At 45.5% G+C, this 21244-nt stretch overlaps 1 protein-coding gene across 3 annotated transcripts in view; it reads left to right on the forward strand.

The window, feature by feature from the left end:
• Positions 1 to 21244, forward strand: part of fah (fumarylacetoacetate hydrolase (fumarylacetoacetase)) — a 71504-nt gene that overhangs the window by 20281 nt on the left and 29979 nt on the right. For 2 of the 3 annotated variants that reach the window (XM_041175134.1, XM_041175135.1), the window contains 4 exons: positions 939 to 991; positions 8739 to 8838; positions 11284 to 11414; positions 17265 to 17340. In XM_041175134.1, the coding sequence (XP_041031068.1) occupies positions 939 to 991; positions 8739 to 8838; positions 11284 to 11414; positions 17265 to 17340 (360 nt within the window). The remainder of the gene's footprint in view (positions 1 to 938; positions 992 to 8738; positions 8839 to 11283; positions 11415 to 17264; positions 17341 to 21244) is intronic. The other variant, XM_041175136.1, reaches the window with a different exon arrangement.

Raw genomic sequence — 21244 nt, forward strand, 5'->3', positions numbered from 1 at the left:
GGAGCCTGTATAAAGCTATTGATGTACATAACCACTTCTGCAGGTTGGCAGTCCATTTTACACCTCTTCTGAGTTGGATTTCGTTTGAAGTTAATGGATATAAAAATGAGGAGATGTGTAAAATGGACTGAGAATTCATTATCACCCATTTTACTTTATCTCACGGTCAAGTTTTACCCCATTAACCCCATAAATCCCTTTCCTTTTCGGCCATGTGTAGGTTTGTGTACCTCTTCTGGATTTTGTGAGCTGTCAGTACTTTTGGTGAATGGAGCGTGTTTCTAACTTCGACTAGTTGCAGAATCCCATCACCTCTATCTAACCCCAATTAGGAGCCTTCACCTATTCTGACCAGTGAGGCTTTCAGTCCCACTCTGGTTATTCTTGTGCCCCAGAGGAAAAGACTCCCATTTTGTGGGGAGGTTTTTTTCTTGTGAATCACAGGCACTCGGAGCTAGATTAAGACCTCACAATCTGATTATATGTTCAGTTATTTGAGGGGTTAATGCTGCTGATTTCCAGTTTGTTGTGATCGAAGGATATTTCAATGTGGAGTTGCTGTCCATTTATTTTTTTAACTATGTCATCCACTGGCGCTCAATGGAAAACCAAGTGTGCTCTAAATCACAGATAAGCCACCTGTTCTTCCCTCAAGCAAGGCTCTGCTCATGGCTAAATCATAAAATTTAGCCCAGAGACTCCTCACGGGTGATTGTAGAAGCTCTGTCATGTCCTGGCTGAATTGGAATCCAATAAAATATTTACCAAGTATGATGTTTGGTTCTTAGTGTTGTTTCATAATTTTATGACTGGACGCACATTCAATATGTCAGAATAACTATTACACTAATATTATTAAATTCAAGATTATAAAGAATACATTGCATATGATTGCCATGGTAATGTTTAACTGGTGAATCAAAACATTCTCATTACAGCACTGCCGCCTGTATTTCGAGCTTGCAAACTTCTGGATTTTGAATTGGAGATGGTATGTTTATTTCATTGAAATTTGCGATTGGCGTCACTAACAAGGCCAACAGTTGTCAGTGTCTATTGACACCGGTATATCAACCAATTGAGTTGAAGGCAGGGTGGGTCTTACGCCAGGCCAGGATTCACAACAAATGAAAAAACAAAAACAGAATTACCTGGAAAAGCTCAGCAGGTCTGGCAGCATCGGCGGAGAAGAAAAGAGTTGATGTTTCGAGTCCTCATGACCCTTCGACAGAACTTGAGAGAAGTGGAGGGGGGGGGGGGTGTGGCTGTAGGGACAAACAAGCAGTGATAGAAGCAGATCATCAAAAGATGTCAACAACAATAGAACAACAAACACCAGAAGGGAAATGGAAAGCAATGAAGGTGAGCAAGGCAAAAGAGAGGAACGGAAATCTTGTCGCAGAAAAGAACAGAACTTCTTCAAGGAGGTAGGCATTTCTTGAAGAGCAGTGGCAGTCAATTAAACACAGAGATAAAAACAAAAAAACTGCGGATACTGGAAATCCAAAACAAAAACAGAATTACCTGGAAAAATTCAGCAGGTCTGGCAGCATTGGCGGAGAAGAAAAGAGTTGACGTTTCGAGTCCTCATGACCCTTCGACAGAACTTGAGAGAGATGGTCTGTTTTGCAGCAAGCAACAGCTATTTACTCAGTACACAGCAAAGCAAAGGGAGTCTATTTAGTGCACTACTGCAGTTTACAGAGACTGTTTAAAAGGAGAATCTACAAACTACAGCAAGCCAAACTTGTAACTGAAGCTACCACATCCTATCCTAACAATAAAAGCAACGCGATTTCTGCAGCAAAATAGTCAGTGGAGGGTATTCACATGATACAAATGATGCCCAAAAGCCAATCATAATTACATACAGCAGTGTGGGCTCCAGGTGTGATTGACAGGGGAATTAACTAATCATCGATTCTGACTAGAAAAAGTGGTGCCACCATATGCATCCAGCATTTATGGTCCTTGAGAAGGTGGTGATGAGCTGCCTTCCTGAACCCCTGCAGTCCTTGTGGTGTAGGTACCACACTGTGCTGTTAGGGAGGGAGTTCCAGGATTTTGACCCAGTGATGACAAAGGAACAAATGTGCCCAAAGCAGGATGGTGTGTGACTTCAAGCAGATCCTGCAAGGGTGGTGTTCCCAGATGCCTGCTGCACATTGCAAAATGGCCAATATTTCTGAGTCTCTCTGAGGCAGGACAAATTCAAGTCAATGAGAGTAATTTTCAACCAATGACTGCCCATTTTACAGGATGCAAAGTACAGGGAAATGGTGGCAGCTCCCGAGATGCCCAAGGCCAACCTAATATGATTGTGGACCAGGCGTGTCCAACTTCCCCCAATGAAATGGGGGAGTTGGGCTGCATTATGTAAATTAGGGTCCTTCAATAGGTGTAATTTTCAGGCACAGTTGGGTGAAGTGTGCATCGTGCATTCTGACCTTTTCAGTCAGGCACTAAGCACAATGCACTCTGCCCTTTTCTGTCAGGCATAAAGGGTCCTAATCAAAGGTTCTAAAAGAGGTTTCCAGAGAGCAGCCACAAAATAGTCTGGCACACTTCCCAATACAGCTTGGAGAACAACCTGACCTCTGCCCCTTTAGCCAGGATTTCCAGAATGATGTGTCCAGGAGCCGCAACCAGTTCTTCTGTTTTGTAACATGGGGTTAAGCTCAGGACAAAGGTTCAAGGGGAGGGTCAAAGTTCAGATTTGGCTGACTTGGCAAAGCGTGGCTGTGACTCCAATCCCTCCAAATCAGCAACACGATCACAGTTAAGAATCTAAAAGTTAACTGCGTAAATTATTTGCAGTACAATTTGGCCGAGCCCTGACGTCAAATATCGGCCAACTCAATATGACTGGAGGATGCCATGACCCCTCTGACTCCCTGCAATGTATTTACCCCTAATCGTGTAAATCTCAAGCTTTCAATATCATATTTTAAAAATAAGATAGTCATTTTTCAAATTTCGCACCTTTTGCCAAACAATATTTAAGATCTTGGAGGAAGCACAGAGGGTGACAAGGGCGCAGGATTACTCTGGGTGGGGGACTTCGATGTGCACCACCAAAAGTGGCTCAGTAGCACCATTACTTACTGAGCTGGCCAAGTCCTAAATGATATAGCTGCTAGACTGGGTCTGCGGCAGGTGGTGAGGGATAAACATACTTGACCTCATCTTCACCAACCTTCCTGTCACAGTTGCATCTGTCCATGACAGTATTGGTAGGAGTGACCATTTTGTGGAGAAGAAGTCCTGTCTTCACATTGAGGATACCCTCCATCATGTTGTGTGGCACTAGCACCATGTTAAATGGGATTGATCTCGAATGGATCTAGGAACTCAAAACTGGGAATCCATGAGAGACTGTGGGCCATCAGCAGCAGCAGAGATGTATACAGCTTATGGCCCAGCATATCTCCCACTCTACCATTACCATCATGTCCAGGGGTCAATCCTGGTTCAATGAAGAGTGCAGGAGAGCATACCAGGAACAGCAGCTGGCATACCTAAAAATGAGGTGTCAACCTGTAGAAACTACAACACAGGACTACTTTCGTGCCAAACAGCATAAACAACAAGCAACAGACAGAGCTAAGCGATTTCACAACGAACAGATCAGATCTAAGCTCTGCAATCCTGTCACATCCAGTCGTGAATGGTGGTGGACAATTAAATAACTCACTGGTGGAGGAGGCTCCACAAATATCTGCATCCTCAATGATGGAGAAGTCCAGCACATCAGTGCAAAATGTAAGGCTGAAGCAACAATCTTCAGCCAGAAGTGCCGAGTGGATGATCCATCTCAGCCTCCTCCAGACATCCCCAGCATCATAGATGCAAGTCTTCAACCGAATTGATTCACTCCTCGTGATGTTAATAAACAGCTGAAGGCACTGGATACTGAAAAAGCTTTGGGTCCTGACACATTCTGGCAATAGTACTGAAGACTTGTGCTCCAGAACTTGCTGCATCCCTAGCCAAATTGTTCCAGCACAGCTACAACTGGCATCTACCTGGCTATGTGGAAATTTGCCCAGATATGTGCTGTGCACAAGAAGCAGGACAAATCCAACCTGGCCAATTACCGCCCCATCAGCCTACTCTCCATCATCAGTAAAGTAATGGAAGGGGTCAACAACAGTGCTATCAAGCAGCACTTGCTTAGCAATAACCTGCTCACTGATGCTCTGTTTGTGTTCCACAAAATCCACTCAGCTCCTGACCTCATTGCTTTAAACTCATTAGTTCAAACATGGACAAAAGAGCTGAACTCCAAAGGTGAGGTGGGAGTGACTACCCTTGACATCAAGGCGGCATTTGACCTGAGATTAGCATCGAGGAGCCCTAGCAAAACAAGTAAATGGGAATCGGGGGAAACATTCTCCATTGGATAGAGTCATACCTAGTACAGAGGAAGATGGCTGTGGTTGTTGGAGGTCAGTCATCTCAGCTCCAGGACATCACTGCAGGAAGTCCTCAGGATAGTGCCCTAGGCCCAATTATCTTCAGCTGCTTCAACAATGACCTTTCTTCTATCATAAGGTCAGAAATAGGGATGTTCGCTGATGATTGCAGAATGTTTAGCAGCACTCGCAACCCCTCAGAAACTGAAGCAGCCCATGTCCAAATGCAGCAAGACCTGGACAATATCCAGGCTTCAGCTGATAAGTGGCAAGTAACATTCATACCACACAACTGTCAGGCAATGATCATCTCCAACAAGAGAGAATCCAACCATCGCCCCTTGACGTTCGATGGCATTACCATCACTGAATTGCCCCCATCAACATCCTGGGGGTTACCATTGACCAGAAACTGAACTGGACTAGCCATATAAATACTGTGGCTACAAGAGCAGGTCAGAGGCTAGGAATCCTGCAGTGAGTAATTCACCCCCTGACTCCCCAAAGCCTGTCCACCATTTACAAGGCACAAGTCAGGAGTGTGATGGAATACTCTCCATTTGCCTGGATGAGTGCAGCTCCCACAGCTCTCAAGAAGCTTGACACCAATCAGGACAAAGCAGCCCACTTGATTGGCACCCTATCCACAAACGTTCACTCCTTCCACCGCCAATGCACAATAGCAGCAGTGTGCACCATCTACAAGCTGCATTGCAGGAACTCATCAAGACTCCTCAGGCAGCACCTTCCAAACCCACGACCACTACCTCTTAGAAGGACAAGGACAGCAAACACATTGGAACACCACCAGCTGGAAATTCCCCTCCAAGCCACACACCATCCGGACTTGGAGCTATAATGCCATTCCTTCACTGTTGCTGGGTCAAAATCCTGGAACTCCCTCCCTAACAGCACTGTGGGTGTACCTACATCACATGGACTGTAGCGGTTCAAGAAGGCAGCTCACCATCCCCTTCTGAAGGGCAATTAGGGATGGGCAATAAATATTGGCCTTGTGAGCGATGCCCACATCCCATGAATGAACATATTAAAAAAAAGCTGAATGATTTAGCTAACCTTATTCAAACTCAGGTAAGCTTTGTACAAAGTGTCAGCCTGGTTCAGTTGTTGGAACTCTGAGTCAGAAGGTCCAGGATTTGATTCCCACTCCAGTGACTTGAGTGCATAATCCAGGCTGTCACTCCAATACAGCACTGAGGGAGTGCTGCACTGACAGAGGTATCATCTTTTGAATGGAATGTTAAATCATGGCCCTGTGTGCCCTCTCAGGTTGATGTAAAAAAGATCCCATAGTAGCAACAGACCGGGGGAGTTCCTCTTGTAAATTTTTCAAATTCCTCTGGTGTCCTGGATAACAAGGGAAAGCAATCATATGAACATATGAACATACAAACATATGAAATAGGAGCAGAAGCAGGCCATTTGGCCCCACGAACCTGCTCTGCCGTTCAATAAGATCATGGCTGATCTGCTTGTGGTTCGAATTTCACATTCCCATCTACCCCCATAACCTTTGATCCCCTTACCTAACAAGAATCTATCTACCTCCACCTTAAAAATATTCAGCGACCCCGCCCCTCTACCACCACCTGAGGCAGCGAGTTGCAAAATCGCACAACGCTCTTAGAGAAAAAGAATTCTCTTCATCTCCGTGCTAAAAGGGTGACCCCTAATTTTAAAACAGTGCCCCGTAGTTCTGGACTCACCCGCAAGAGGAAACATCCTTTCCACGTCCATCTTGTCAATACCATTCAGGATTTTATATACTTCAATCAAGCCACCTCTCACTCTTCTAACCTCTTGAAGACAAGTCTGTCCAACCTTTCCTCATAAGGGTAACCCACTCATTCCAGGTATCAACCTAGTAAACCTCCTGTGAACCACCTCTAACACATTTACATCGTTCCTTAAATAAGGAGACCAAAACTGCACACACTATTCAAGATGTGGTCTCACCAATGCCCTGTATAACCAGAAGCATAGCATCCTTACTTTTATGTCTAATTCCTCTTATAATAAAGGATAGGATTCATTAGCCTTCTTAATTACTTGCTGTATCTGCATACTAACTTTTCGTGACTTATGCACCAGAACATCCAGTTCACTCTGTACCTTGGAATTCTGACGCCGTTCTCCCTTTAGTAACACTCTGCTTTTTTATTCTTCCTGTCAAAGTGAACAACTTCACAATTTCCCACATTCTATTCCATCTGCCAGATTTTTGCCCACTCACTCAACCTATCTATATCCATCTGCAACCTCTTTATGTCCTCTTCACAACATACGTTCCTACCTATGTGTCATCTGCAAATTCAGCTACCATGCCTTCACTCCCCTCATCTAAGTCATTGATTTAAATTGTAAAAAGTTGAGGCCCCAGCACCGACCCCTGTGGGACTCCACTCGTCACATCCTGCCAATCAGAAAAAGACCCATATATGCATACATCTCCGTTTTCTGCCAGACAGCCAATCTTCTATCCAGGCTAGTATGTTACCCCCTACACCATAAGCTTTGATGTGGCACCTTATCAAATGTCTTCTGGAAGTCCAAGTACAGTACGTCTACAGGCTCCCCTTTATCCACAGCACATGTTAATTCTTCAAAGAACTCCAATAAATTGGTTAATTATAGAATCACAGAATCACAGAATCACAGAATCACACAGTGCAGGAGAGGCCCTTCGGCCCATCGAGTCTGCACTGACACTTGAGTAACACCTGACCTACCTACCTAATCCCATTTACCAGCAATTGGCCCATAGCCTTGAATGTTATGACGTGCCAAGTGCTCATCCAGGTACTTTTTAAAGGATATGAGGCAATCTGCCTCCACCACCCTCCCAGGCAGCGCATTCCAGACTGTCACCACCCTCTGGGTAAAGAAAATTTTTCCTCACATCCCCCCTAAACCTCCTGCCCCTCACCTTGAACTTGTATCCCCTTGTATCCCCTTCAACTAAGGGGAACAGCTGCTCCCTATCCACCCTGTCCATGCCCCACATAATCTTGTACACATCCATCGGGTCGCCCCTCAGTCTTCTCTACTCCAACAAAAACAACCCAAATCTATCCCACCTCTCTTCATAACTTAAATGTTTCATCCCAGGCAACATGCTCGTGAATCTCCTCTGCAACCCCTCCAGTGCAATCACATGCTTCCTATAATGTGGCGACCACAACTGCACACAGTACTCCAGCTGTGGCCTACACAACTCCAACATGACCTCCCCACTTTTGTAATCTATGCCTCGATTGATAAAGGCAAGTGTCCCATATGCCCTTTTCACCACCCCACTAACATGCCCCTCCGCCTTCAGAGATCTATGGACAAACATGATTTCCCTTTCACAAAACCATGCTGACTCTTGCTGATTATCTTGAGTTTCTCTAAGTATCCAGCTATAGCCTCCTTAATGATCGATTCTCACACATTGCCCATGAGAGACGTCAAGCTAACTGGCCTATAGTTTCCTGTTTTCTGCCTCTCTCCCTTCTTGAATAGAGGCGTTATATTTGCAACTTTCCAGTCTAATGGAACCTTTCTAGAACCTAGCAAATTTTGGAAAATTAACACCAGTGCATCTATTATCTCATTAGCCACCTTTTTTCAGATCCTAGGATGAAGTTCATTTGGACCCGGCTACTTGTCAGCCCGCAGCTCCTTCAGTTTGCTCAGTACCACTTCCCTAATGATTGTAATTTCACCAAGTTCCCCTCTCCCTTCCACCCCCTGATTTACAGCTGTTACTGAAATGTTTTTTGTATCCTCTATAGTGAAGACAGAAGCAAAATATTTGTTCATTTCATCTGTCATTTCCATATTATCTACTAGTAACTCCCCGTTGTCACTCTCTAGAGGACCAACACTCACTTTACTTACTCCTATCCTTTTTAAATACCTGTAGAAACACTTGCTCTCCATGTTTAAATTTCTAGCTCACTTCCTCTCATACTTCTAATTTCTTTCTCCTGATTATCCTTTTCATCATTCTCTGGCGTTTTCTATATTCCGACCAATCACGTGACCTGCCATTCATCTTTGTGCTGTTATATGCTGTTTCCATAAGTTTGATGCTTTCCTTAACTTCGTTAGTTAATCACATTTAGCATTTATTTTTAATGTTGAGATTTCAAATCTCAGGTGTTGGAGAGTTGGAGAGTCGTGCTGTTCTCCAACCAACACCAGCTGTGGTTCTCATTCAGCATCTACAGGAGCTGTGCCACCTATAAAGCTCCGTGCTGGTAATTACCTGAAAGGAAATGTACTCCAACTTTTACTTCACCTTTCTTGTTAAACTAGGCTTTCTTCATTGGACCAGGCACCAAGTTGGGAGAGACGATTGATGTATCCAAGGCTCATGAACATATCTTTGGGATGGTTCTTATGAATGACTGGAGTGGTAAGACTGTGTATTTGTAAACCATTTTCCCACGGGTCAGGTTTAATGTCCAGTGAAACAAAGGTCACTGACCATATAGGAAAAAAGCTTTACTCAAACACAAGGGCTGAATTTTCAATTGCAGGAGCAAGGGTGTGGGTGTGATTTATAAGTTGCATTCCTGGAGGAAACTGGGCTCTCAGCAAAACCTCATATATGCTTGGCTGAGAGCCCAGAAATCCATTACTTGTGTTCAAACGGATGCACCCCAGGGAAAACATTGTTTGATTGACAACTCTGGTTCTCTGATCTCTGCTGTCAATTTCACAATTTCAAGGGTTCGTGGTTTTTGTTATTGATACTGTAATGGTTCTGGATGATTGACACTTTTGGTGCCTTGTAGTAAAATGACTTTTTTTAACATAGTGAAAAGTAATGAATGAATTAATTGCTTTAAATTTTTGTTATACATCCTACTGTCACTATAGGTTAATTGGTTCTATACAGTGTCTGCAGGTCAATGGCATGGAAGTGCCATAGCTTGGTATAGGGGCATAAGAGCTATGGGGGTGGGTGGAGTGCCATAGCTTGGTATAGGGGCAGAAGAGCTATGGGGGTGGGTGGAGTGCCATAGCTTGGTATAGGGGCATAAGAGCTATGGGGGTGGGTGGAGTGCCATAGCTTGGTATAGGGGCATGAGGTGGCATGTGTGGGGCATGGGAAGTATGTGGGGGATGAGGGGATGTGAGGGCTGATGGCTGGACAGCCTTTGTTTTCATTTTGATCGGGGTGAAGCCCCACAGCACTGAGGTGGGCCTTTTAAACAGCCCGCCTCCACACTTGAAAGCCCCTATGGCTGCCTCTGAACTTCTTTCCAAATCGGCTGGCCCGACTCCAGCCCGCAACCATCCTCCACCCCACTGCCGCTGCCTCCCCCCCTCCCCCATCAACCCCGGGTAATGAAGATACCTCCTTTGTGGGCATTTTCTCCCGAAGCGGGCGGGTGGAGCCAGGAATATTCCTGACTCCCACTACCTGCCTCGAGGTTGAAAATTCAGGCCATTAACTCTGCTTTTCCCTCCACAGATGCTGCCTGACTTGCTGAGAATATTTAATATTTTCTGCTTTTATTTCAGGTTTCCAGCATCTGCAGTATTTTGCTTTTGTATCCACACCCTAGTCAATCTGTGCAGTCCCTCTGAAGCCTCAATATCCTTCCTGTAATGTGGAGCCCAATATTACACATTGTACTTTAACTTGGATCTTATCATCATTTTACAATGGGCTTAGCATTACCTCTTGGCTTTTATATTCTAAGCCTTGTGATTATAATATGAAATTCCATTAGTTGTTTCACAATCTTATCAACTTGGGGTGCTGCCTTCCATATCCTGTGAACTTATCCCCCCCACCTCCCCAATCCCTTTGTTCTTCCACGGTACCGAACTGACTTGCATTCAGAGCATCATTACTGCTTCAATGTTTTGGAACAAAATCCATCACTTTACATTGACTGTAGCAGTGAATTTCATCTGCCCATTTTTAATCCATTCCCTCATCTTATTAATATCCCTTTGCAGCTTCCTTTAGGTCTTCTACGAAAGGTATTTTTCCTTTTATTTTGGTATCATCTGGAAACCATTCCCTTGAGTCCTATTTCCAAATCACAGATATACACTGAGAACAGAAGTGGCCCCAGGACTGAACCATGTGGAACACCAATCACACTGTATTTTCTAATTACATTGAATTTTCCAATCTCATTGAAAACCTTAACTCCGATTGTCTTTTCCTTTCTAATTAATTTCATCCTCCCACTAATTCCTTGATCTTCTCTAGTAACCTCCTTTGTAATATCTTGTCAAAGTGCATGGACACATACATCCAGTGCATTTCTCCCCCATCGAGCATGTCTGTTACCTCCTCAATGATTCTATAATTCCATGAGATTCGTCAAGCATGATTTTCCCTTTTGAAATACATCCTGGCTTCTTCTCACTATTTTCTCATTGTACTGGAGGAAATCGCACCCTCAACTGGAGGACTAAAATTTTCCTGCACAAATACTAAGATAATTGACCTGTAATTACCTGGATTAGCTCTGTCCCTTTTTTTATAAATGGGTGTTATGTTGGCCACTCTCTGGTCTCTGGTGCACTCAATACACCTCCGGGCAACATTATCCCGAGACAACTGGCCCAATACTTGCCCATTTTCCCCATCAGACTCCTTCCCAAACTGATAATGGAAATATCCCTGTGAGTAAAACTCCAGTTTCACTACCAAACATATCTTGTTGTGAAAGGTTTCAATGTTATAGCTTAACGTATCCAATACTGCAGAAAGAAGCATGACATGGGAGAGAAAGTGATGTTTGTGACTAACTCTGTATGGACTCATTGTGTAGTATTTGAGATAAGCATTGCCAATCTGGCTTCAGACTGACATCAGTTTGGTGTTTTGCAGCTCGGGATATTCAGAAATGGGAATATGTTCCACTGGGACCATTCCTAGGGAAGAGTTTCGGAACTACCATTTCACCTTGGGTTGTATCGATGGAAGCACTACTGCCATTTGTAGTGGCCAATCCTATGCAGGTAAATTAGCAGGTGACAAAGTTAGCTGGCATGTTTCATATGAATGTAAATTTCAATGAAATAATTGGCCAGAATATAATGTGGAAGTGGTCGCCCCACCCACTGGCTGGAAAGTCAGGGCCCAAGCTTACCCGTGCCAACCCTAGAGGCCATGACTCTATTTCACATTGTGTGAAGTTGTGGCGCTCAGTCCTCAGAGGCAGGGCTGCTGGCTAATCAGAGAGCCTGTAACTCTTCAATCTCAGCATTTGCACTGGAAGGTGTGGTCGCTGTTGGGACTGCAGCAGTTCCTGGACCAGAAGCCAGTGATGGAGACTGAAGAGGAAGATGAATTGCTGGGGCCAGTCAGCTAGGCCTTGGTGAGGGGCTAAGGGGAAGATTGAAAGGCCGAGGTTGGTGGGCGGGGGGTTCTTCAAGCAGGGACGATCCTTGCAGCGGTGGGAAGGGACCCTTAAATGGCCATTCATTGGCTGCTTAAGGGCTTCAATTGGCCCAAGGATGGACAAGGTTGCCGGCCACCTATCTCAACACTGATTAAATACAATCAAAGATGGGTAGGTGACGGGCAGGGTGCACCACACCAATAGAGCCAATTTTATGCCCCCTCTCAACCTGCCAGCCCTGCTCCCAGTGGGTGGCAGGGAGTGGGAGGGGAGGGACATAAAATTCCGGCCATTGATTCTGTAGCTGTGACATTGATGTCATTAGTTGATTGGGATGAAAATCTTGTATTTATGTCACACTTTTCACAACTGCAGGATGCTCCAAAGAGCTTTACAGCCAATGACGTACTATTGAAGTCGTTTGATAGTACAGAACTTGAGTATTGCTGAAAAAGTGACATTTTGTTGAAGCTTTTCATCTTGCACTCATCAGGCCAATTCGCAAGAATACCAATGTCAGGGTAAACAACAAGTTTATACCGTATGAGAAGAGAATGCTGATTGATTGCCAATGGACGCTGATTGGTAGAGGCATTGTCATGTAGAATGCACCGTTGATGGTGATTGAAAGTTAACTGCCAAGCATTGTTTGAAATGTCAATGCCAAGCATTTCCAGTTACCATCCATTCTCTGTGCCGCGCCTCTACCAATCAGGGTCCACTTTCCTAACAATCAGCACTCTCTTCTCATACAGTGTAAATTTGTTGTTTTCCCTTATGAGTGCAAGATGAAAAGCTGTGGCAAAATGTCTCTTATCAGCAATACTGATGAAGTTCGGTCAGTATTATAATATTGCAATGGCAGTCATTTTGCACAAAGCAAGCTCCCACAAACAACAATGAGATAAAGCACCAGATAACCTATTTTAGTAATGCTGGTTGAGGGGTAGATATCAGCAAATCTATTCCCAGTCCCCTGTGCTTTCCTCAGTCCTGTGCGGTCATCCACCCTTATCCACTTTTCCCTTAAAAGATGCAATGGTCTCAGCTATTTAAATGTTAAAAGTTCTCATGTGATTTTAGTAATCTGATTCAACAACAAGTTGCTTTAATTAGAGTATTTGATATCTTCCTGATCAAAGCAGCTTGACATAGGGGTCTTCTTATTTTACCACCACTGGTGGTAGTCAAAGGTGTTACTGTTTTGCAGCCTCAGCTCTGTATTACTTCATTGCAGCACTCCTTCACACACGTCATGTTTCAATACAACATGCTTGATTTTATTAACTCATTCAGCAGGCTGGGCAACTTCCATGGAGAGTGAAAGAAAGTTAATGTTTCAGGCTGATGACCTTTCATCAGAGTTCTGGCTTCTGATGGTAGGTCACTGCTGAAAAAAATCTGTTTCTCTCTCCATGGATGCTGCCAGACCTGCTGTGTTTTTCCAGCATTTTCTGTTTTTATTTCCAATTTCCAGCATCCACGGTATTTCTTTTGTATTAACTCATTCCCGGCTGAAGGGAGAACAAATGAGAGGTGGGCACAAAGTACTCAGAATCCTGACTTTATATTCTGCACACATACACCATTGTTCTAGTTCTAAACACACGAAGAAGCAGACTGGGATCTGTTGGTGGGGGTGAAGAATGCTGGGAGCTTGGCACCAAGGAGCATCATGACATTCCTAAACAACCCAACCACATGTGAGGAATATTTTTTTACATTGTGCATTTAACATAGAACCTCCCGGGCTTCTTTACAGGACCTGTAACAGACATGAAGATAAAAGCAAAATACTGTGGGTGCAGATGCATTCCCTGTAGTATAAGCTCTGAAATTGAGTTATACAGGCTCGACGCGTTAACTCTGTTTCTCTCTCCACAGATGTTGCCAGACCTGCTGAGGTCTTCCAGCATTTTCTGTTTTTATTTCAGTAACAGACATAGTTTGACATTGAGCCACGTAAGAACCTATAACAACAGGTGACCAAATGTTTGATCAAGAAAAGAGGAATCCTTAAAGAAGGAGAGAGAGGTAGAGGACTGGAGTGGTATAGGAAGGGTTTTCCAGAGCTTAGAGCCCAGACAATTGGAGGAACAGCCAGTAATGGTATAGGGATCACCAGGACGGTTATAGGGATATGGAAGTAGAGGTTCAGGGGCCATAGACAGGTCAAAAACAAAAATAAAAATAACTGGAAACACTCAGCAGGTCTGACAGCATCTGCGGAGAGGAACACAGTTAACGTTTCGAGTCCGTATGACTCTTCAACAGAACTAAGGAAAAATAAAAGAGAGGTGAAATATAAGCTGGTTTAAGGGGAGGTGGGACAGGTAGAGCTGGATAGAGGGCCAGTGATAGGTGGAGATTGCCAAAAGATGTCATAGATAAAAGGACAAAGAGGTATTGATGGTGGTGATATTAGCTAATTAATGTGCTAATAGGTGACATTAAGGGTAGAAAGCAGGACGAGCAAGGTACAGATAGCCCTAGTGGGGGTGGGGTGGGGGGAAGGGATCGAAATAGGCTAAAAAGTAGAGATAAAACAATGGATGGAAATACATTTAAAAATAATGGAAATAGGTGGGAAAAGAAAAATTTATATAAATTATTGGAGAAAGGGGGATCGGAAAGAGGGTGGGGAAGGAGGAGAGAGTTCTTGGTCTAAAGTTGTTGAACTCAATATTCAATCTGGAAGGCTGTAAAGTGCCTAGTCAGAAGATGAGGTGCTGTTCCTCCAGTTTGCGTTGAGCTTCACTGGAACAATGCAGCAAGCCAAGGACGGACATGTGGGCATGAGAGCAGGGTGGAGTGTTGAAATGGCAAGCGACAGGGAGGTCTGGGTCATGTTTGCAGACAGACTGAAGGTGTTCCGCAAAGCGGTCACCCACTCTGCGTTTGGTCTCTCCAATGTAGAGGAAACCGCATTGGGAGCAACGAATGCAGTAGACTAAATTGAGGGAAGTGCAAGTGAAATGCTGTTTCACTTGAAAGGAGTGTTTGGGCCCTTGGACAGTGAAGAGGGGGGAAGTAAAGGGGCAGGTGTTGCGCCTTCTGTGGTTGCATAGGAAGATACTGTGGGTAGGGGTTGAGGTGTAGGGGGTGATGGAGGAGTGGACCAGGGTGTCCTAGAGGGAATGATCCCTGTGGAATGCTGCCTGTGGTGGGGTGGGGTGGAGGGGCCGGGGGGGGGGGGGGGGGGGGGGGGAGCTAGGGTTGGGTGGGGGGGGGTGCAGTGGTGGTGAAGGGAAGGTGTGTTTGGTGGTGGCATCATACTAGAGTTGATGGAAATGACGGAAGATGATCCTTTGAATGCGGAGGCTGGTGGGGTGATAAGTGAGGACAAGGGGGACCCTATCATGGTTCTGAGAGGGAGGAAAAGGCATGAGGGCGGATGCGCAGGAGATGGGCCGGACACGGTTGAGGGCCCTGTCAATGACCGTGGGTGGAAAACCTCGGTTAAGGAAGAAGGAGGACATGTCAGAGGAACTGTTTTTGAAAGTGGCATCATCAAAACAGATGCGACAGAGGCGAGGGAACTGAAAGAATGGGATGGAGTCCTTACAGGAAGCGGGGTGTGAGGAGCTGTATTCGAGGTAGCTGTGGGAGTCAGTAGGCTTGTAATGGATATTGGTGGACAGTCTATCACCAGAAGTTGAGACAGAGAGGTCAAGGGAAGGAAGGGAAGTGTCAGATAAAACCATGTGAAAATGATGGAGGGGTGGAAATTGGAAGCAAAATTAATAAATGTTTCCAGGTCCAAACAAGAGCATGAAGCAGCACCAAAGCAGTCATCGATGTACCGGAGAAAGAGTTGTGGGAGGGGCTGGAGTAGGATTGGAATAAGGAATGTTCCACATACCCCATAAATGCGCCTCCATAGACAGGCCTGTGGACTCACTACAATATTCCCATAAAGAGTCTCCCATACCTTAGTGGAGTGCTGCTTGCTGTATAACTTCAGTATGCAGAGAGGTCCCCATTCAGGGGAGCCACAACAACAGCAACATTGGCCATTGGACAAGGAGGATTACAGGGTGATAAAGAATCAGAAAGGGGAGGGAAGCCTCAGCGTCTTGCAGCCAGAGATATGAGGGATGAGTTAGTTGCTTGGTGATTCCGATAATCTGCTCATTCCCTGTAGTATAAGTATCTGGCACATTAAGGATTAATGTGGGACTGAGTACAGTACTGCCCACACAGTGATATAAGAGAACACATGACCTGTACCTAAGGGTCAGCATAGTATTGGACAGAGCCCCATGTGTAGAAGCAAGCATGGAGACAGCTCCTAGCTTGGACCTTTACTGTACCTATGTATATAGTTTCTAGTAGTTAATAAATACTTACTGTTGAACTACCTAAGACTACGAATATCTTAATATGACCTATCGAACTACACCCAACACCATACAACAATTCCACTGCCCCGAAATCCTACACACAGCTTGGGTGCTAAACACCTCTTGTTCCATAAATATAAAAGCAAAATACTGCGGATGCTAGAAATCTGAAACAAAAACAGAAAATGCTGGAAAAACTCAGCAGGTCTAACAGCATCTGTGGAGAGAGAAACAGGGTTAACGTTTCGAGACTGTATGACCCTTCTTCCGACCTCTTGTTCCATCCTCTCCCATTTCATTGTGTTCTGTTATGGAAGAATATTCAAATCAGTAGCATTCTAAACAGGCAGATTCAGAACTTACTAAACATCACTGTAGGCTAAAGTGTTAAATGTGATTAAATTAATCATCAGCATGATAAATGCTGTCTATTAATTTGTCACCCAGCTGTTGAATCGCTGAGACCATTCTTAGAACAAGGTTCCAAATGGTGCTCACTCTGCAGGGTAGAGCAGAGCAGGTGGAAAAGGTTGCCAGTCCTGTTTGGATGAGGCACTGGCTGCAGTCTCCTGCTCCTCAGTAGCTGCCAGGACAGCTCAGTGCATCTGTGACAGATACCAGCTGAGAGGGTGGGAAAGGAGCAAATGTGTTGACATCTGCCACTCCCCACACCTGCCTGAGTTAAAATCAGGGCTATAGTTACAGCAAATGGGCATTTTAACCAAGGGCTGGACAACTGTCCAACATTCGATTTATTTTATTATATTTCAATCTACTTAAAACATTTTAATAGTTTTCTCAAAAGTTGAAATTCTTCATTTTAATACCATTGATTGAAATCTGATCCTGGTCTGTTATCTATATTAAAGTATTTTTAACTTCAGGCTCTGTTAAGGAATGTGCTGGAATGAAGGTGGAGAATACTGATCTTTGCAATTCGGTGCCCTCTCAGCTGGACTGGGATAGCTCCATTTCTTAATTTCAGAAAGTTGGGTTGTTTTGTTTGTTGGTTTGTGGAGAACATCACCGATTGTAGAAGCGCGAACATTGAGTTTTAAATATGGAAAGTAGCCTGGATAGTCAAATGACTTTAGTTACTGTCCTGTGATCTTTCGATTGTGCAGGATCCCAAGCCTTTGCCATATCTGTGCAGTGATGATCCGTACACTTTTGACATCAACCTTTTTGTTTCTATTAAAGGTGAGTTACACACAGTGATGTTTTAATTCAAGAACAAAAGTTTGTAAAGGTAAATTTTTAAGGGTGGTTGAACAGTGTATTTGTCACTTTTATTTTGTAAATACAAATACTCAATGTCCTGGATGACTGAAGTCACTAATGAAATGGGTTTGTTTTGAATTCTCATTTTTGCATTGGCTCTGAATTACTTGGGGATTTTTCTGATCCATGGCTGGAACCGATGGGAAACCAGCACAATCCCAGTGAACCTATCTAAATGCTACTCTTTATCCATCTGGCAAATGGTGGAAATCCATGTGCAGATCTATTTGCTGCATATTTGCATGCACTGTGCAGGGAATTTATCTATGTTTTGTATGTAATTTGCATTGTTGCACCCTGTTCAGGCAGAGAGCCTGAAGACATGAAGGAGGAAGGCATTTGATGCAGTGCTGCTCAAAACCTGAAGGGATTGATTCTCATTCTCTCCTCTCGATTTGCACGCCGTTTCTCAGGTGTGATTTGGAAGCAGTGCTGAAAGAAACCCTTTCACACTAGGAGAATGAATGACAGTCACTGGTGGGAAATTACAGCTGCTCCGTCCATGATTTTCTGACATGTACTAGTTAGCTAGGCATGTCACTATTTGCAAGCGCCAGTAAATGATCCTTCTGAAACTTTGTTGGGATTGTAGCAGAGTGACTTAGTCTCAGGATTATCAGTGAATTAAGGTGAATGTTCAAAGAAATGTTTTCATACACAGAGAGTTGTTAGAACTTGGAGTGCTTTACTACATGAGGCAGAGACGAGAACACCATGTGTTTGATAAAGAAGAAAGGAAGGGAAATGGGATTTGAGTAGACAGACTCAGTTGAAGACCTAGCCCAGGCACAATAGGTGGAATATTCTCCTCCTGTGCTACAATTTCTATGATTCTTGTGAGCCGGTTTATGTTTCTACGTTCACATGACGCCCAATAGTGATTGAACCTCACTGGATCTAACCAGAGTGATAGTTGAAAAAGTAGGTTCTTGTTTCATTGGATGTTCTTGGTGAGATGGGAGTGGGACGGCCAGATGTGACCTGCATCTCATGTTTTAATGGAACAATATTTCTCTTTTAGTAATAGCGGGACTGACTGTTTAGTGAGCTGACAATGAAGTCAGTAGGATTTGATGTTCAGCCCACTGATATACAAGATTCTGTTCAAAAAGTAAATAAAACCAAGGGTAGAGTTGTCCCAGATTTACACAAAGTGTGGTAGTGGGCGGGAAAAGGCCAATTTATCCATCGGCCGCAAATGGCAGCTTTTTGCGCCGTATTGTAACATTCCGGGTGTGTGTTGCCTCATTAATAATACATTATTGGATGCACACCAGCCATCATCTTATTGAATGGCAGAGCGAGCTCGAGGGGCCGAGTGGCCTACTCCTGGTCCTAATTCATATGTTAGTATGTCTCTGATTTGCCTGCCCTGCTGTCGCCCTGGGCCTTCAGTAACTTGGGCACCACATTTAGATGGCGCCCCTGCACAGAGCCAGCTCTGTCTAAGGCTTCGGAAGCTGCTGCAAAATCATGGCTGCCAAAGGGAGGAGACATGCTGCCCTCAAATTTAGCGATGCTACTGGATGCAGTGGGGGCCCAGCATGAAGATCCCTACCCCTGCTCTGGGTGAAGACCAGTAAGCCAGGTCATCAATCCAGCACGGGAGGTGGTGGCAGTGGTGGTCAGTGCCAAAGCCCATCACACATGCACAGGGATCTCACTCACTGTCAGTTCAAGGGACAGCACCACTCACTCTCTCACACACACCTTCATCTGCCCCACGGATCATGTCCTCATCCTGTCCATGGCACCACTCACCACCCACACATGCCAGGCATCCTTATTATCTGGCCTGGCAGGCATCCTGCTTACACTATCCCCATCTGTCTTTGTGCAGGACAAGCTGGCACACAACAAAAGGGAGAGGTTGCAGACTGGTGGAGGAATGCCTGACATCAATGTCCTCACAGACTTTGCAAACAGAGTCATCCAGCTGGCTGGCGATGACCTGGACTGTCCCTGAGCTGAGGGTGAGTTCAGTGGTCTTAACCAAGTGAAGATCCAGAAGTGCAACATCCATCATGCAACCATGCTGTGTGTGAGTTTCCCTGTTCCGCAGTCCCCTGCAACGCACTAATTATCTCCCCTTGCTTTTGCAGGCACATCTGGGAAGCAGATGAGGGGGTCCACGACCCAAGTCCTCGACTCAAGTCCCAAAGACACCTCAGAAGAAGAATCTTACGACACCCTCCCTGAGTCCTGTCACAGCGCTCACCCACACCCTCCACCAGAGCAGAGACACACACCAAGGTGGGACCTAGTTCTAAAGTAGCCTTGGGATCACAATCTGGTGAGTACATCACACTGCCTGATCCATAGCAGGCGGAGGCAGGGACTTCCCAGGTTTCTGGCACTCGGAGGACTGTTAGAGGCCAGAAATCTGCTGAGTCCGAGTCCAATCACGAGCTTCTGGACTCGATCATATCTCAGTTGCTGGAGCTGCAAAGACAAGCTCAGGAACATCAGGAAGGGATGGCCACTGGGCTCCTCAGATTGTAAAGCACAATGGAGGAGTCTGTCCACCTTCAGTCTGAGGTGTTAGCGCTGGCCTGCCAATGCACTGAGGACAACAGTGGAACAGTGGCGGTCAACATGGAGACCTTGCTGCAGGATGTCGCTACTGCACTGCTGCGTGGACAGAACTCCATTGCTGACGCCATAATGGGCATCCAACAGTGAGCATGCGAGAGGGGTGCAGCTAGATCTCCCTCGAGCTTCCCCTTCTCAAGGAGTCAGCCAGGGGCCCTCAGACACACATAGGGAGGAGGATCAACAGGTGCACACCCCGGGGCCATCCGCCCAGGTGACTCTGGGAGTGTCCAGCCCATTCGAATCCCCTCTTCCAGTGACCCCAGCAGCTCCAGCTCCCCAGGCTGAGGAGGGTGCCACTGCCACACAGCAGGACCCTGAAAGCAGGCCAGGACCCTCCAGATCTTGACCCTCCAGAGAGAACCCTGTCAAGGTCATCACAGACAGGGCGTAGCAGTCAGCAGGCTGCCTCCACCTCCACTGTGGATGTTCGGGGAACACCAAGACATAGCAGCAGGGTTAGGAAGGTTAAGGAGAATTAGTTGCACAGCCTGGGCATGGGTGTTAATCACTTGTACATAATGTTCACTATTGTAAATAAACTCCCAAGAATGTCTCCCTGCCTATGGCTCTTTGTTCTGATGAGCAGTATTCATGTCACTCAGATGTGAAACCTTTCTGCACACAATAAAGGCAGGTGTCTCAGTCCAGGGCCTCTTCCCTGTGCTCTGTGCAGCCTTCAGATCACAGTGATGGTCTGGCCCCTCGCTCCCTGGACACATTACTGATACCTGCACCTCGATGGTGCTGGTCATTGCTGCCAGAATGCTGTGGGCAGGTGTCACAGAGTTCCATCATTCTCTCTGTGTGGCTCTCAGCACCTTTAAGGTGGGGCTGGCCCCCATCTCATCAGCATCTGTGACCAGTGACACTGTGTTCCTGAAGGGGTCAGGGGCTGAAGGCTGACAAAGGATCAGGTGCATTAAAAGTTTTGTGGCTGCATCTCTATGATATGACCCTGATCACAGAGCACAAGCGAGCTGCCCTCAGACGAGAGTCAGATCTTTGCAGAGGCAAAAAGAAGACCTATGGAGCGTCCTCCCTGCAGGCCGCCATCATCCTCCACGAATCTTGTGGCATGAGGGCCTCCCAAGTGTGCCTGCCTCGTCTGACCAGTGTGATGGCCTCATCGCCGGCATCTTTGCCCTCGAGGACCTCATTACTGTCATCCCCTTCGCCATCATCCTCATCGAATATCTTCCATCTCCTCCTCAGCCAGGTCCTCCCCCTG

Source organism: Carcharodon carcharias, chromosome 26 (genome assembly GCF_017639515.1).
Source record: "Carcharodon carcharias isolate sCarCar2 chromosome 26, sCarCar2.pri, whole genome shotgun sequence".
NCBI classification, from domain to species: domain Eukaryota; kingdom Metazoa; phylum Chordata; class Chondrichthyes; order Lamniformes; family Lamnidae; genus Carcharodon; species Carcharodon carcharias.